Genomic DNA, 15978 nt, shown 5'->3' on the forward strand with positions numbered 1-15978 from the left:
TTGCCGTAGCGGAAGTATTACCCGAAAACAACCTCGTGTTGTATTGTGGGAAGTGTGCCCCTAACAAACATGGCTGACACCTTTGGAGACGGTTTGTTCAGCGTGTTTGACGATGAACAACAAAATACCACAAATAAAAAAGTACCGTCGAGTGTGGCGGCAGAACCGGGGTAAATATGTATTTTCTGGAGAAAATTTTTGTGTTTGTTTTTGACAGGTTTTATTCTCCGCGAGGACAGTAGCGCCATGGGTGCTCGTGCCAGTCATAGTAACAGCCATTGGTTCGTTAAAGAAACACCAGACCAAAAAAAGGCTTACTGGACTTAAAGTTAACAATATTATGGCATATATAACTCTGAGCCCATTTCTCTTGAACACGAGTTTGTAGCTAAGTGTTTGTGTGCCCTTCATTGTTTTTATGAATTATGCATGTTGGCTAACAGCTCGTGTGTTTCTGCTCTCTATAGGAAAGCTGCAGCCAAAAATGAAACAGACAGAGATGTCGGTCCGTCTGCCCGAGTCAAGAGAGAGGCAGACAGTGATGGTGGAGAGGAGGTGGTGTTTGTGAAGAAACCTCGACACGAGGCAGTTTCGGCGAATGAACTAAAGTAAGAAGGGAAGCTTTGTTGTGTTCATGCAGGGTGTTAGTGGACACAGTTATTAAAATGCTCAGCAGCATAAAAAAGTGATGTAAAACCAGCTTCATATTATTAGAAATATTTAAATTATCCCTGCTTGTGAATGTTTATCCACGCATTTATCATCGAGCAGCTTATCCCAGGTCTCATAGCATGAGATGTGGGTTACCCCTTGCACATATCACCAGTACAGGGCTTACCTATGATTGTCATATTCTAATCAGAAATATAGTAGGAGGTGTCATCATCAAAATGTTATCTCAGATGTTCTCTGAGAAGGGCTCCTCTTCACCAATGAAGTGAAAATGTGAAGGAAAGAGAAATGCAACCTGGATAAAATGTCATCCTTTTCCTCCTCACCTGAAGGGTCAACTGTGCTCTGAAGAGTGCGCTCTAACACATGAAAATGTGCATAATTATATCTTATTATTTCTGATTTCATCACAGTTATTGTCAGCATATTAGACATACAACCCTCCTGTCTCCGGACAGCTGACAAGAGCCTGCTAAACAACAAGAGCTGGTTATAAGCTCACATTATGCCAGTTAATGTCAGGCTTGAGTGTCGCTTTCCACACGAATCACACTTTCCCTCTGATAAACATTTTGATTACGTGAGTTTATTCACATCAGAGTTTGTTCTATTTCTTCTTTCTTTTTTCAGTCTTGCAGAATTTATGCCTCAGGTGAAAGTGGAGCAGGTGGAAACAGTGGAAGGATGTTCACATGAGGTAAAGAAAATCTGTTGTTTTTTGTTTGGTTTTTTAAGAATTTTATTCATTTTTAAATAAACAAGCAGAAAAAATAGTGATGATAACTGCTGCCATTTCTGTACTTCCCTGACAGGTTGCTCTTCCTGCCAGTGAGGAATATAAACCTCTGAAACCACGAGTGGGAAAAGCAGCCAAGGTATAAGGGGCCTTAGTGTGAGTTTTCAAGAGCTGACATTACCGTGGGATTGCTTTCCTTTTGTTCTGATACATCTTACTGGTCTTGCAGGAGTACCCTTTCATTCTCGATCCCTTCCAGCGGGAGGCCATATTATGTATTGACAACAACCAGTCTGTGCTTGTGTCTGCACACACCTCTGCAGGGAAGACTGTTTGTGCTGAGTAAGTGTCATCAGTAAACAATTTATACTGAGTGATCACATTTTTCCTCATTCCAGTTGATTATATTTGGCTAAAATACAGCTTGGAATTTTAAACTCAAACTACAGAAAATGTGATGCTGACCATTAAGTTTATAGAGACTAGAGATGATACTCACTGTTGTGCTGTACCAGTGCCTTCTTGGTAAATGTACTGACACGCTGGAAAGCAGCACTGTCTGAGAGGTATTATGAACCTTTATAGCCCACTGATTGGTCAAAAGACTGAACCAAAACAAAAGAGGTATTCTAAACATTTTTCATTTAATATGAACTAAAACATGAAGACTGGTCAGCAATTGTGCTCAGTAGGTGTTCATAGTTCTTTAAAAACATTTTTTTAATAGCTTTCTCCGATGTCTTTCTGCAGATACGCCATTGCGCTGGCTCTCAGGGAGAAGCAGAGAGTGATCTTCACCAGCCCCATCAAGGCTCTCTCCAACCAGAAGTACAGAGAGATGTACGAAGAGTTTCAAGATGTAGGACTGATGACAGGTGACGTCACCATCAACCCCACTGCCTCTTGCCTCGTCATGACAACAGAGGTAAAAAAACAAAACAATTTTGTGTGGAGTTGAGACATTATTACATTTGCTAGTTATATCCTTATTGAAGAGTGTTTTTTGATGCTGCTCAATCCAGAGGTCGGTCAATGATAAACTTCTTCTCTCCCAGATTCTGAGGAGCATGCTGTACCGAGGCTCTGAGATCATGAGGGAAGTGGCATGGGTCATCTTCGATGAGATCCATTACATGAGAGACACGGGTGGGTATAAAATAGAAAAGTGATGCAGACGATCTGTAAAATCACAGATCAGTGTGTTTGGAACATCCAAGAATCAAATAGATTTTCTCCTGGGTACAAACAGAATTCATGAGTGAGTTATGGATGGATACTTGACTCCCTCACACAGTGACTCGCTGCAACATTAGCATCCTATTACAGCATCACATTCAAATTCAGTGAGCCCTTTAGAACGACCCTTTCATTTTATTTTTATAAAGGCAGACTGCATGGCTTTAGGAATGATTTTACACACCTGCAGTAACACCAGAAATGTCTGAATTCAAAGATTAGGAGGTGTGGACCTGCAGCTTTCAATTGTCCATACAATATATGTTCTAAGATTACTAATACGCTGTTGAAAAAATTGCACATGGCATATTGTCAAATTAAATATATATATTTGAAATAGAGAAAACACAGGAAAGTAAACACGTTAACATGTTTTCTAGCATTTTATTTCCTGTAGTCTGGTGCAGTAAAGTAAAACAATTGCGTGAAAAATCAGTGTTTATACCTTCTTTGTCGACTTTTCATTTACTGATTTCTCAACAGCAGCACTTAAGGCTCAGTTGAATTAAAGTTTATTTTAACTCTGTGGTTAAAAAAAATGTCACATGACGGCTTTTGGTTGGTAACACGTCTCACTGGTCTGTGTATTTCAGAGCGTGGCGTGGTTTGGGAGGAGACCATCATTCTTCTTCCCGATAATGTGCATTATGTTTTCCTGTCAGCCACCATCCCCAATGCCAAACAGTTTGCTGAGTGGATTTGTCACTTACACAAGCAGGTGGGATGTTGTACTGCCTCATAGTATAATTAAAGTTCTTATAATGTTCCTAAGTGAGATGGTGACAATTTAAATGAGTGACTTCGGGTAGTTTTTCTTTGTTTTTATGTTTATTGATTTATGCTTTTCTAATGTCTCCTGTAGCCATGCCATGTGGTCTACACAGACTACCGCCCCACTCCACTGCAACACTATATCTTTCCAGCAGGGGGTGATGGACTCCACCTGGTTGTTGATGAAAATGTAAGGACACGTGGAAACAACACTCATTAGGGCTTTTCAGAAGAAATGAATTAATAACTCTTTGGACTCAGCTTCATCTCCTTCACTGATAATTGTGCTTTATACAAGTGGGGCTAAAATAACAATTTGTGTATTCTAAATTTGGATGCATCAATTAGAAACAGCCACTATAAGGTAATGTATAATTCAGGACGGTTTTTTTGTGTTTGTATTTTTCTCCAGGGAGAATTCAGAGAGGACAATTTCAACACAGCTATGCAGGTGCTGAGAGATGCTGGGGATTCTGGGGGCAGCAGCGGAGGGGCCAAGTGGGATCCAAAAGGAAGGAAAGGAGGCACTAAAGGTGTGTGGGATTGCTGGATTTTAATGTAAAAATCTTTGATTCAGTAATTCATATAAGATTGCATGTCTTTGTACTTTAATCAGGCCCATCAAGCGTGTTCAAGATAGTGAAGATGATCATGGAGAGGAACTTCCAGCCAGTGATTATTTTCAGCTTCAGTAAGAAAGAGTGTGAGGCCTACGCTCTGCAGGTGGCTAAACTGGACTTTAACAGAGGTATGTGCATTCCTGGAAACTCTCTAATCTCTGTGTGTGTGTGTGTGTGTGTGTGTGTGTGTGTGTGTGTGTGTGTGTGTGTGTGTGTGTGTGTGTGTGTGTGTGTGTGTGTGTCAGTATTTTCCCCACGAAAGCGTGCGGCCATGTCTCTGGTGAGAGTAGCAGTATAGTCAGTCAAGTTAAGTTGTTTGCAGTCATGAAAGCACTGGTAGACTTTGAGAAGGTCTTTGCAAACGTGCTGTTTGATAAGTGCAATGTGTGAATAATTGAAAGTTTACTGTTGACAACTAAGCTGATAGATTAATATCAAAGGATGTGTTTCTGGCATTTGGCTTGTAGCTCTGATGTGTGCTGAATGAGGTGAGGTCAGACTCTTTGTCAGTCAAGTTCTGAATATTACAGATTAAAAGCTTATTTTTCCTCTAATAAGATTAGAAATTATTGACTTTTTATAATTTGATCATGAAAATATTATACAGTGACAGTTCTTTTCACCAATAGCTTCACTGCATTTGTCACTTATCAGGTATCAGGTAAGGTCACAAGACCAGTCAGTGAGGAGATTTTTGAGATGGCAAATGGATTTTCCTTGCCAACTGAAACATCAACACCATCTGTTTTTGTGACAAACTGTTCAGAGAGCTGGGGAAGAAGATTTGGTAAATAAATCAATATTGCTAAATTGTTGGCAGGGAATGTGATTTAATCCTCCTCACCCAGCGAGTGCCATCAGTGTAGCTTATTGTGCCTTCACCGTTGGTGCTGCTGTTTGGTCCAGTGGATAAGTGGAGGAGCTGCTTCATAAGAATAAATCTCTGCATGATTGGAGACAGTCCAGCAGCAGACTGAGCTTGGCTCACATACACCTGCTCCAAGTCAAACATGCTCGTAAAATCTTAAGTGGGAGATCTTTTCCTTCCCCATTTCAGTTTGTTTTTTCTGCCCTGTGACATTATTATAAATGAGAAGGTTTGTTTTCACACTGAGCTCCTCCAGCACTGAAATCCCGTGCAGATTGCCAATGATTTATCAGTATTGCACAAAACAAATGGAAACACTGTGCCAAAGACAGTTCCTCATTTTCACAAGTTTCTTGTGTTCTTGTGGTTTCAGTAAAGCTTTTGTTTTTTGTTTTTCTTAAGAAAAATTGTAGATACTGAGATAATTTCAGTAGACTGGAGAAAAAGGGCATATCTACATATATACAGGTCTTATTTAAAATTGGTTTTTTTCCATGTTTGTTTTGAAAAATATCTCTCCACATGAAAATGCAAAACATTTTTGGCATGCTGTTGATGCCAAAGCAACAGGTGGTGATATAACTCTGATCATCTAGAAATGCTGGCCAACCAGAGGCCTACAAACAGTAACACAGCACACAGTCTGACGTCAGAAAAAGGAGATAAAGTTGTCAACACCTTTGATGTTGCAAGACTTGCAAGAAAGAAGTTTTCAGTATTTTATTTGTTTATGCTTTTAGCTACAGCAAAATTCCCTTACAAATGTAATTATTGGACTTGAAGTGGTTTCATGAATAAGGACCAGTCCACATGGACTGAGATGGACAGAGACCGCCCACCAGCAACAGCAAATACTATAATGTGTTTAGCACAAAACTCCAAAGTCAGCAGAGACTTGTACAATCCCTGAGTGGTTGATGTTTCTCTGTAGGCAATTCCCCAAAACCCCCTATCTCCGTTGGTCCACGTTAACCCCACATTTCCCAGGATTAATTATGTTTTGAATAATATTTTAAAATCACTCAAACTAGACTCCTTTCTTTGTTACAGATGATGAGAAACGTCTGGTGGAGGAGGTTTTCAACAATGCAGTGGACTGTCTATCAGATGAGGACAAGAAACTGCCTCAGGTAAGTGTTTCTGCATGCTCTCGCACTCAGCTTTCTCTCAGCTTGTCAAGGGTTTATTTATTTATTTAAAGCATGGTTTTTGAACCTGATCTTAACACCTTGTAAAATCTTAGCAAAAAGCCTCACTGTGTCCTGCTGTGATGAGTCCTGTTAAAATCAGTCCTGTATCCAGTAACAGCGGTAGTAGCTGTTATTGGGTACAACACGAGCAACAGCAAAGCCCAACCCTACCACACACTTTTCCATTACAAGGGTTACATTGGCTTTGGTTTCATCAGCTGTGATCAAAACTGTCACTGAGTAAGAAGTTCAACAGTAATGAGCTTGTTTGTGTTCTTCAGGTCGAGCATGTGCTGCCACTGTTAAAGAGGGGGATAGGGATCCATCATGGAGGCCTACTGCCCATCCTGAAAGAGACCATAGAGATCCTCTTTTCTGAAGGCCTCCTCAAGGTACAGTGGTGATTCTAACTTTAATGAGATTTGTCTGTCTCTGCAGGACTGAAAATTTCAAAAATGTGTTTGTAACAGACGTTTAGGGGAAATACTTCATTTGCTCAAAAGTTTAGTACGTAGTCATATTAATGGATTTGATGAATATGTTGACATGGAATCCTTGAGAGAGTCTGTTCAAGTGTAATTAAAACTAATCTTTAAAGTAACCAGTCATCCAGTTCATGATAATGTGTACCTATCTTCAGTCTTGTCTTCAGCCTTTTTACTTTTTACTTTAACTACAGAGTTACACTTTACCTGTTGGTCATTTCTGGTTGTTATGGCAGTAACACTGTGAAATGAAGAAAATGAGCTAAAAAAAATGGCAGCAAATAAAAGAACATAATTAGAAATACTCTTACATCTGGAGAAGCAGATGTTTCAGCGTGTTGTAATCCAGACTTAGACACAAGTCAGGTAATTATTAAAGGCTTTTTATCACAACTTTAAGACTTTAAGATTTAGTCAATGCAGACTGGAAACTTGTCACAAACCAATAAAAATGGTTTGTGACAAGTTTCCAAACTTTCCTTTACGGGAAATCCTGCTTTTGTGTTGGTTTTTCTTTTTGTTTGTTTGTGTGTTTTTTAAGATTTGTGCATGATCGGCTGTTCTTGGCTGCTCTAATCTTTTTGCACTTGAAAGAAAATGGCTTTCCAAATGTTTTATGAGGAACACTTTGAACATGTTTATTAGTCCTCGAGGATGCAGTTTCATCAGTGTCTATTTGTAAGTGATAAAATGTAAATATTGAGATGAGCTTAATGCTCCTTATTTCCATTGCAGGCCTTGTTTGCCACAGAGACATTCGCCATGGGCATCAACATGCCAGCTCGCACTGTGCTCTTCACCAGTGCACGCAAGTTTGATGGCAAGAATCACCGCTTTGTAAGTTCACGCAGTCAAACACAGTGGTCTCCCCCTCTTTTATGTATTTAATACATAATTTTCTCAGCAGCAGTATTAGTATGGATGTTTGGAAAAGTTGCACTTCCAGAAAGATATCTGTCTGTCTATGGCTTCTGTTTGAGGCCAGTAAAATGCAGAGCTCGCCATAAATTTTGCTTTAAAGCTGCTCTGTCAAGTGTGCAGTTGTTATGTAGCATGTTGCTCTGAAGCCTTTATAAGGTCTTCAAGCGTTGCAGCTTGCATTGGCACATAAACAGCCACATATTGTTTACAAGGGGGTGCTATAGGGATTAAACAGAATGAGCGAGAGAGAGTGAAACTGCCCTCCAAGAGGTTCATCAGAAACATCTGTTGCCTCTGATGGTGCCAAAGCTCCACGCAGGCACTCACACTTCACCTTCATTCTTCAAAAAACTCTCTTCCAACTCAAGAGCTGCTCTGAAGAATGTGTGAATTGAAGATCTGATCATTTAAACTCTTGTTTGTTTTTGCAAAGAGAGGTAAAAATGTGGAGCTTAGTCAGTGCCATGTGTGATGCAATGAACAGTCCTCAGAGGCCTTTGGAAAAGTGCTTCACTCTCTACATCACAAAGTAGATGAGTGATGTAGATTCATAGCAATGCAGATAATTGCCTAGGCAGTAATTGAATAAATATGCAGATGTTCAGTGTTTTGTTTTTTCCACTTTCATTTATGCTGTTTTAACCAGTTTCTCAGTTGTACATATATTTCACATGTATATAGAAGTTCTATAATATAATTTATCTTCCCATCTTGTCTAGATAACATCAGGTGAGTATATCCAGATGTCTGGCCGTGCTGGGAGGAGAGGAATGGACGACAGAGGGATTGTTATTTTCATGGTGGATGAGAAGATGAGCCCAGCTGTGGGTAAACAGCTGCTCAAGGTACTGTTAACCAGGCTGCTGCAAATGCTTTTTACCATCACTTTCAGGTTTTTTAGTCCCTAGCATCATTTTAACCACTGACTCCAAAGTTTTAGAAGTGATTCTTAAGTTGTTCTTTGTCAGAAATCACTGACATTTTAATCATTTTAACCATTTTAATCCTGCTGTACAGGGCTCTGCAGATCCTTTGAACAGTGCCTTCCACTTAACCTACAACATGGTGCTCAACCTGCTGCGTGTGGAGGAGATCAACCCAGAGTACATGCTGGAGAAGTCTTTCTACCAGTTCCAACACTACAGGGCTTTGCCTGGTGTAGTGGAGAGTAAGCATTTCTATATGCACTTGTTCACACTGCACACTTAAAATGTGTAAATGACAGACATACAAATATGAACACAAATAGCAATCACGGACTTCAATAGCATGTATGTGTATATTTGCAGTATGATGACTGTTCAAAGTGTCATCTTCAGTTGTCTGGTATGAATTACGTGTGATCTAGTTCTAAGATGAATCTAAAATGACTGTTTTTGTGCAGAAATTAAGAAGTTGGAGGAGCAGTACCACACCATTGAGATTCCCAATGAAGAGAGTGTGGTCACTTACTTTAAAATCAGACAGCAGCTGGCCAAACTGAGTAAAGAAATCCAGGAGTTCATCCACAAACCCAAATACTGCTTGCCCTTCTTACAGCCTGGGCGACTTGTCAAGGTACTGCTTCACACTTAGACCAGCAGTAATAATGGAAGATTTTCACATCATTTAACAAGTCTGTATTTTCATCTGCCAGGTAAAAAATGAGGATGCTGACTTTGGCTGGGGAGTGGTTGTAAACTTTTGCAAGAAGTCTAATGTTAAGGTAAGTTAGTGGCACCTGTAGATGAATCCAAGGTCCCGTGGCTATGACTAACACACATTTCCCATTTAGACGACTACAGACTCAGAGCCGCTGTATGTCGTGGAGGTTTTGGTCCACTGTAGTAAGGACAGTGTGAAAGATGCTGCAACTGAAGCTGCTAAACCTGCCGCTCCAGGGGAGACTGGAGAGATGCAGGTGGGTGGAGCAATCACAAAAACACACATAACTTCATATACACAAATGGGAGCGCATTAATTAAAATCACTTTTTTCTGCCCAGGTGGTTCCAGTGATGCTCCATCTCCTCACTTCTGTCAGCTCAGTTCGTCTTTACATCCCCAAAGACCTGAGGCCCTATGACAACAGACAGCTCATGCTCAAGTCCATACAGGTACAAAGTAGAGCCATTTCTCAAGGTGTTGAAGATATTAGTGTGAATCATTTACTTTTTTTTTTCCTTCAATCATTTTGTCCACAGGAGGTGCAGAAACGTTTCCCAGATGGCGTTCCTCTGCTTGACCCCATAGATGACATGGGCATCAAAGACCCTGCATTAAAGAAAGTTATTCAGAAGATTGAGGCCTTTGAGCACCGCATGTACACCCATCCCCTGCACAGTGACCCCAACTTGGAATCTGTCTATTCTCTCTGTGAGAAGAAAGCTCTGGTGAGAAACTTTGTCAAATTTCAAGCCATGGGATGCCCTGCTAAATGTCAGGCCTTATGAGAGCATAACTAAATGGTGGCAAACTGGGCTAACCTAGCTTGTAGTGGCATGATTTGCATTTGTATTTGCCTGGTAAGTGATGTTTGCGTAAGTAAACATCACTGTCACTGGAGTATCCACTGTGTCAGCTGTAAACTAGTAAGTGTGAGTAATGCTATACGGTCAGGAACAACTATGTGGCTGGTTTTAACCAGTTGCCTTATCACACCGCTGATCAAGAGTGTGAAAATAAAGAGTGTGAGAATTAACTGCCTAAAGGCCAGGACTGAGTTAATGAGTGTGGGTATTGGTCTCCAGTTTGCCATTTTTATTTATAACCTGTTCTTTGCTTTTTCTCTGACTTGTTAATGGTTTTGATCATGGCTTCTCTGGAAGTCGACTCTGAGCACTGTTTCAGTGAATTCAAAGGTTCTTATACTGTTGAACACTGTGTTACTACCCTGTGGGGGTCATATATCGCAACAAGGTACTAACAAAGTATTTAGTTGTCTATTACCTTTGTGTTGGAATAAAACATCACTTTTGGTTAGGGTTATTTATTGGTAGCTTTGATTGATATTGGGATTTATTGTCTATACCACAACAGGTTACTATAACAAATAACAGCTAAACACTTCTAATTTCTTAATGTTTGAACTTTCCTGTTTTTCTACAAAAAGTACCTTTTGTTAGATGAGACTTGATTTCTTTTTATTGGATTTTTCTGTTCAGTTGTGGTCAAATATGTGCATACAGGCAAACATAGGAAAAATGACCGCTTGTGAATGTTATTCCTACATTCAGAAGTCCAGTAAATTTAATTTTGCTTTCTTTGAACACCAAAATGAAACAAAACTGCTGCTAATCCTCGGGTTCATCTTTTATTGGTGTTTACATATGCTACCATTTCTGATGTCTTATTTATCTTATTTGTTTAGCCAAACAGGTAGCACTGGCTGAACTTAACACATCTTACAGAATGCACAAGCACTAAAAAGTCTTAGCTTTAGAGTTAAGTGTTCATGTGAGGTCACTTATCTTTACCAACACATCCAGTCACCATTACAGAGAAGTCTGCGCTTCTTTCTTTGATCGATGAGCAGTGCTGGTGAAGTCTTTGTGCGTGTGTTAAACAAAGTAGAAGAGGTTGAAGTGGATAAATTAAATAGTTGGTATGAGATAAGCATGCACATGAACATCTGATGCAATTGTCTTTCACATTCCTCTTCATCACTCTGACAGCTGAAGTTGCTTGAAGTTTTCTGATGTGCTAAACAACTGGAACCTATCACACAGCTTTTTGAGACTTTAAGAAACCCTGAAATCAAAGTTCAACAAGTTAAAAATGAAGAAATTTGCATAACATAACTGTGTGCGTGTGTGTTTTAGATCGCAGCAGATGTTCGAACAGCCAAGCGAGACCTCAAAAAAGCTCGAACCATCTTGCAAATGGACCAGCTGAAGTGCAGAAAGAGAGTTCTTCGAAGACTTGGCTTTGCCAGTCCCTCTGACGTCATTGAGATGAAAGGGCGGGTCGCCTGTGAAATTAGCAGGTAGGGGAGAGCGGGGCACACACACACACAAAGCTGGGACAGTGAAGAAAATGTTTGAGCTGTGTCTGTATGGATGAACCTGAAAACTTCAGGTTACTTGTGTAACCCTGGCTCTCACAGCAGCATGAGTGAGATGTCTCAGCATGGGATGCACCTACTTGCGTATTCCTTAAAAGCCTTATTCCATTACAACCATCCTGATTGGCTGATGATTGAAACGACCACATTGGACAGCCACCCAACCTTACGAAGTTTGCACTACTATGTGGCCATTTTTTTATTAATTTTTTTTTATTTTTTATTTTTTTTTAAAGATGAGCAGTTTTTCTCACTTCACCCCAGCAAAAAGGGCATCTCACTCATGCTACCCTGAGAACTGGGGTTACGTGAGTTACCTAAAGTTCCTATTCCTAGCTTTTGTTTTGATGTCTTACAATTAGATATTTAGCATAAAAAAGCAGAATCTTACTCCATGTTTCACCTCACATTTCTTTTGTAGCTGCTGTTTTCAAAAGATCAAGATATTGAAGCAAAGTCATTATATAATAAATTTTCTGTATAAATATCTCCAGTGCCGACGAGCTCCTGCTGACTGAGATGATGTTCAACGGTCTCTTCAATGATCTGACAGTTGAGCAAGCCACCGCCCTGCTGTCCTGCTTTGTCTTCCAGGAAAACGTAGGGACAAACAAACACAAATGCACTCACTCTATGTATAAATATTCATCTTTTCCCGAACACTAATATAAACACCTTATTCCCATTCCTGTAAGTTCGAGCTGCTTTCACATTCTTGGCTTCTTCTCCTGCTTTACAGTCAAAGCAAACACCAAACTCTCAAAATAGGGTGATCCAGCATCAGCACGTTTAAACAGACTTTCATTGCTTTCTCATTAGCTCAGTCCTGTGAACAGGAAAATTCTGACCTCAATCCCATATCCGACTGTCTCTTACTAGCCAGCTTCAAATGTTTACACAGGGAATAATGACAAGCAGCTGTCACGTTTCCAATAAATCCGATGCTCATGTGAGTGCACAGCTGTCAGCTGTTGTCTTTAAAGACGACCTGCTGCTATTTTAGCTGTTGATGATTGGAACTTTAGCCAATTAGCATGTTTTTAAAGAACTCAGCGTTGGTCGGAAGAACACCTGAAAATAAATTGTACATTTGTTACTTATTGAGCCAAGTTCATCACCTTCTCGATAACTTGCAGACGTGAACATACCTCTAATCCTGCACATTAGCTTCTCAGAGGAGCCACCAAACAGATATTCACTGAGATCAAGTGCATGTTAATATTAGTTTGCATCTGCAGACCAAATGGCTGCTTGGATGCAAAATAGCACACTAGAATATGTATAAATACCACCTGACTTCAATACTGCTGTATTGAAAAATAAAAATCCAGACCACAATAAATATTTACAGAGCAGATGTGTCTGCTTATAAAAGTGATACCGGCAGCCTAGGAGCCCCTAGGCTTTCTGATGAAAATAACATTAGTATCTCAAATTGTTGTGAGACAGAGACTTATATTTGATTCTAGGATACTTCGGTGTACAGTGGAGATCGTGCTTGATTCATGAACTACAAAGTGCCCAAGTACAGTGGCTGTAAAATGAGACAAAATCATGACCCCTCCATTACGCTCCTGCCAGTTAGTGAGAGGTAATATGAGCTGCTGATATGCTTTGCTTCCTTGATGAGTCATTTTGTTTTGTGCAACTTTGCAAACCTTATCCATGCTGCCATGTTCTTCCTAGAGGGAAGTCACTTTCTCCTTGTAGTCCTTCCATACAAGCCATACTTGTTCAGTCTTTTTCTAATTTAATTATCATGAAATTTGGGCCTTTAACATGCTAACACTCCCATAGAGACTGAGATGCAGCTCTTTGATTTTTTGCAGTTTCCCTGATCATTGCATAGTCTGACCTTGGTGTGAATTTAGCTTGGATGTCCACCTGGCAACTGTCTTTCCATTTGATAATGAATAATCTTCCTCACTGTAGAAGGATGGACTTCAGATTGTTTGGGAATTTCCTCATAAACCTCCACAAATTTATTTGATGCTTCGCTAAGATAATTATCGATGTCTTTCCTCCTTGTATTCCTCCTGTATCTTCTGATAAACTTAGACATGCGTGCAGGAATTAAGCTGTATTATGATTTAATAACATTAACATTTATATGGTACTTGTAATAATTATTTAGAATGTATTTTTATTGTTTAAAATAGCAAACAGATGTTGTGGTTTTTTTCCTCCAGGCCAGCGAGATGCCAAAACTAACCGAACAGCTCGCTGCACCGCTGAGACAGATGCAGGTGAGACGGCATCAGAGTGGAGCTGTATCTTGTTAAATGCTTGAACGTTAGTAGAAATGAAAGCATCACTGTTTCTGTTGTGTTCAGGAATGTGCAAAGCGCATCGCCAAAGTGTCAGCAGACGCCAAGCTGGAGGTGGACGAAGAGAGCTATCTGAACCAATTTAAACCCCACCTAATGGACGTGGTTTATGCCTGGGCCAACGGGGCCACGTTTGCTCAAATCTGCAAAATGACCGACGTCTTTGAAGGTTTGTTACTTCTCTTACATCTGCAGGTGTCTAATTATTAAGATCACAATTTATTGGTTCCTTTCTCCAGTATCAGGAAATATTTTCTATTTGAGGCAGATTTTGTGGGTCAGATTTATTATTTGACACAAAATGAACACATTTACACTCAAAGATAGATAGATAGATAGATAGATAGATAAAGATATATGTATCATCAAAGATTTCTAACGCATGTATCTACACACTGGATTTCTGTTTAGGGAGCATCATCCGCTGCATGCGTCGTCTGGAGGAGGTCCTGAGACAAATGTGCTCTGCATCTAAAGCCATCGGCAACACAGAGCTGGAGAATAAGTTTGCTGAAGGTAGGAAACACATTGCACAAATTTTTCATTTGAATGAATATTAGCTCCCTTTTTAAATGTAGTCTAACATGATAAATCCTTAAAAAGTTGGACATTTTTCACTGTTTTCTGATGGTTTTTGTTAGATTTATTTTTGTATTGTTAAAACTACATTGACAGTACACCTGTGCATCATAAACTTTATAGAATTAATTTTCTGTATAAAATTAACAAACCATTTACGTTTATGAAGAAGCAAAAACTAGATTCTGTAACTGTTCATGTAAAAGTTGTGACAGAGTTTGAATTGTGTTAAACAATGTGTTTCTTTCCCTGCAGGAATAACAAAGATCAAGAGAGACATCGTCTTTGCTGCCAGTCTCTACTTATAGTGTCTTTTAGTGAACCCTGCTCTTTTGTGGTTGTTTGTTTAAAGAGTCACGCAGGTATCAGACTCTGTGATGTTCATTCCCAAACTCGGTTGGGTTTCAGGGATTTTCCTTTACTCAGAATGGACTTAAAGATGGTGACTTAACAGTGAGCTGGTCCAAATAGGTTAAAGGCAATGAGTCCATCACTCTTTCACTATAGAAGTCATGTGCTTTGTTATTTACCCTTTAAAAAAAATGTGTAATGCCTTAGTGAACTTAAATTGGTGATTATTCCATTGGCTCCAGCTGAAAGCTCTTTGGGAATGCTATCCGGGCAATCACAGCAACTTCCATAAACACTTTCATTCTGCTGAGGTTTCCCAATCGTTGTCCTCACTGTGCGCTTCATATATGGTCTGTTTTCACAGTTCATTGAATATGCATGTTTTGTTTTTGCTTAAATGGCGAAAATGTGCATAATTAGACTGATAATTATTTTGTGCTTTGATCTGAGGAGAGCTCATAAAATAATGCATCAAATACGTTACACCTGTGTCGATGTTAATAACCCACTTTATTTTTCCGTATTTTTACATGTGTGTACATATTTGACAGTTTTCAATAAACGTCTGTATTTGTTTACATACAGATTATATATAAAAAGCAAACCGTTGTCCATTCACTTGATGCTGATATTAAACAGAAGGTTGTAATAGCAGCAGCTGTCCAGCCAAGCAACACAGGACCTGAACTGACAGCCTACTCTGCAGTGCTCTCACAAAATATGGTAGAAACTTCTTCACTTGAATGTTTTTATTTATATGTATTCAACCTCATCTGGTAGTTTATTGGTTTGAACAGCAGGTGGCGGTGCTACATAAAACATACATGAGATTCAAACACCCCACTAGCTCATGCGCTCATGAATCAGCCTGTAGAAGTGGGGAGGTCCCCGCAGACCAACGAGTTTATCTGCAATGACACAGCAGAGCAAAATTAGCGGGTGAGCACTGAGCCAGCAATTTAACTCAACCACCATCGGGCTCTTAAATTTTTTTTTTTGGGGGGGGGGGGGGCTCTGTTTCTAATGTTTTTAATAAAGTGTATATGCTGGAATTGGATCATATGTTTCATTATAATATCATCAACTTCATCTGGAAGTTCATTGGTTTGAACAGCAGGTGGCGGTGTTTCTTGATATTCAAATACACGCCAGCTCACGTGCTCAAAACCCGCTTCCAAATC

General features: G+C 39.7%; 1 protein-coding gene across 1 annotated transcript; it reads left to right on the plus strand.

Annotated features, from left to right (window-relative positions):
• Positions 1-59: 59 nt before the first annotated feature.
• On the plus strand, positions 60-15768 carry mtrex (Mtr4 exosome RNA helicase). The gene is made up of 27 exons (XM_063478305.1): positions 60-170; positions 468-608; positions 1303-1369; positions 1485-1547; positions 1638-1750; positions 2159-2333; positions 2464-2554; positions 3238-3362; positions 3507-3605; positions 3828-3948; positions 4032-4163; positions 5954-6033; positions 6375-6485; positions 7314-7415; positions 8219-8344; positions 8517-8667; positions 8884-9056; positions 9136-9204; positions 9274-9399; positions 9484-9594; positions 9682-9870; positions 11299-11462; positions 12035-12140; positions 13730-13786; positions 13874-14036; positions 14279-14383; positions 14702-15768. Exons 1-27 carry the CDS (start codon positions 70-72, stop codon positions 14752-14754), a joined length of 3114 nt encoding a protein of 1037 aa, XP_063334375.1. The 5' UTR covers positions 60-69; the 3' UTR covers positions 14755-15768.
• Positions 15769-15978: the final 210 nt, after the last annotated feature.

Source organism: Pelmatolapia mariae, linkage group LG7 (assembly GCF_036321145.2).
Source record: "Pelmatolapia mariae isolate MD_Pm_ZW linkage group LG7, Pm_UMD_F_2, whole genome shotgun sequence".
Lineage (NCBI taxonomy): Eukaryota > Metazoa > Chordata > Actinopteri > Cichliformes > Cichlidae > Pelmatolapia > Pelmatolapia mariae.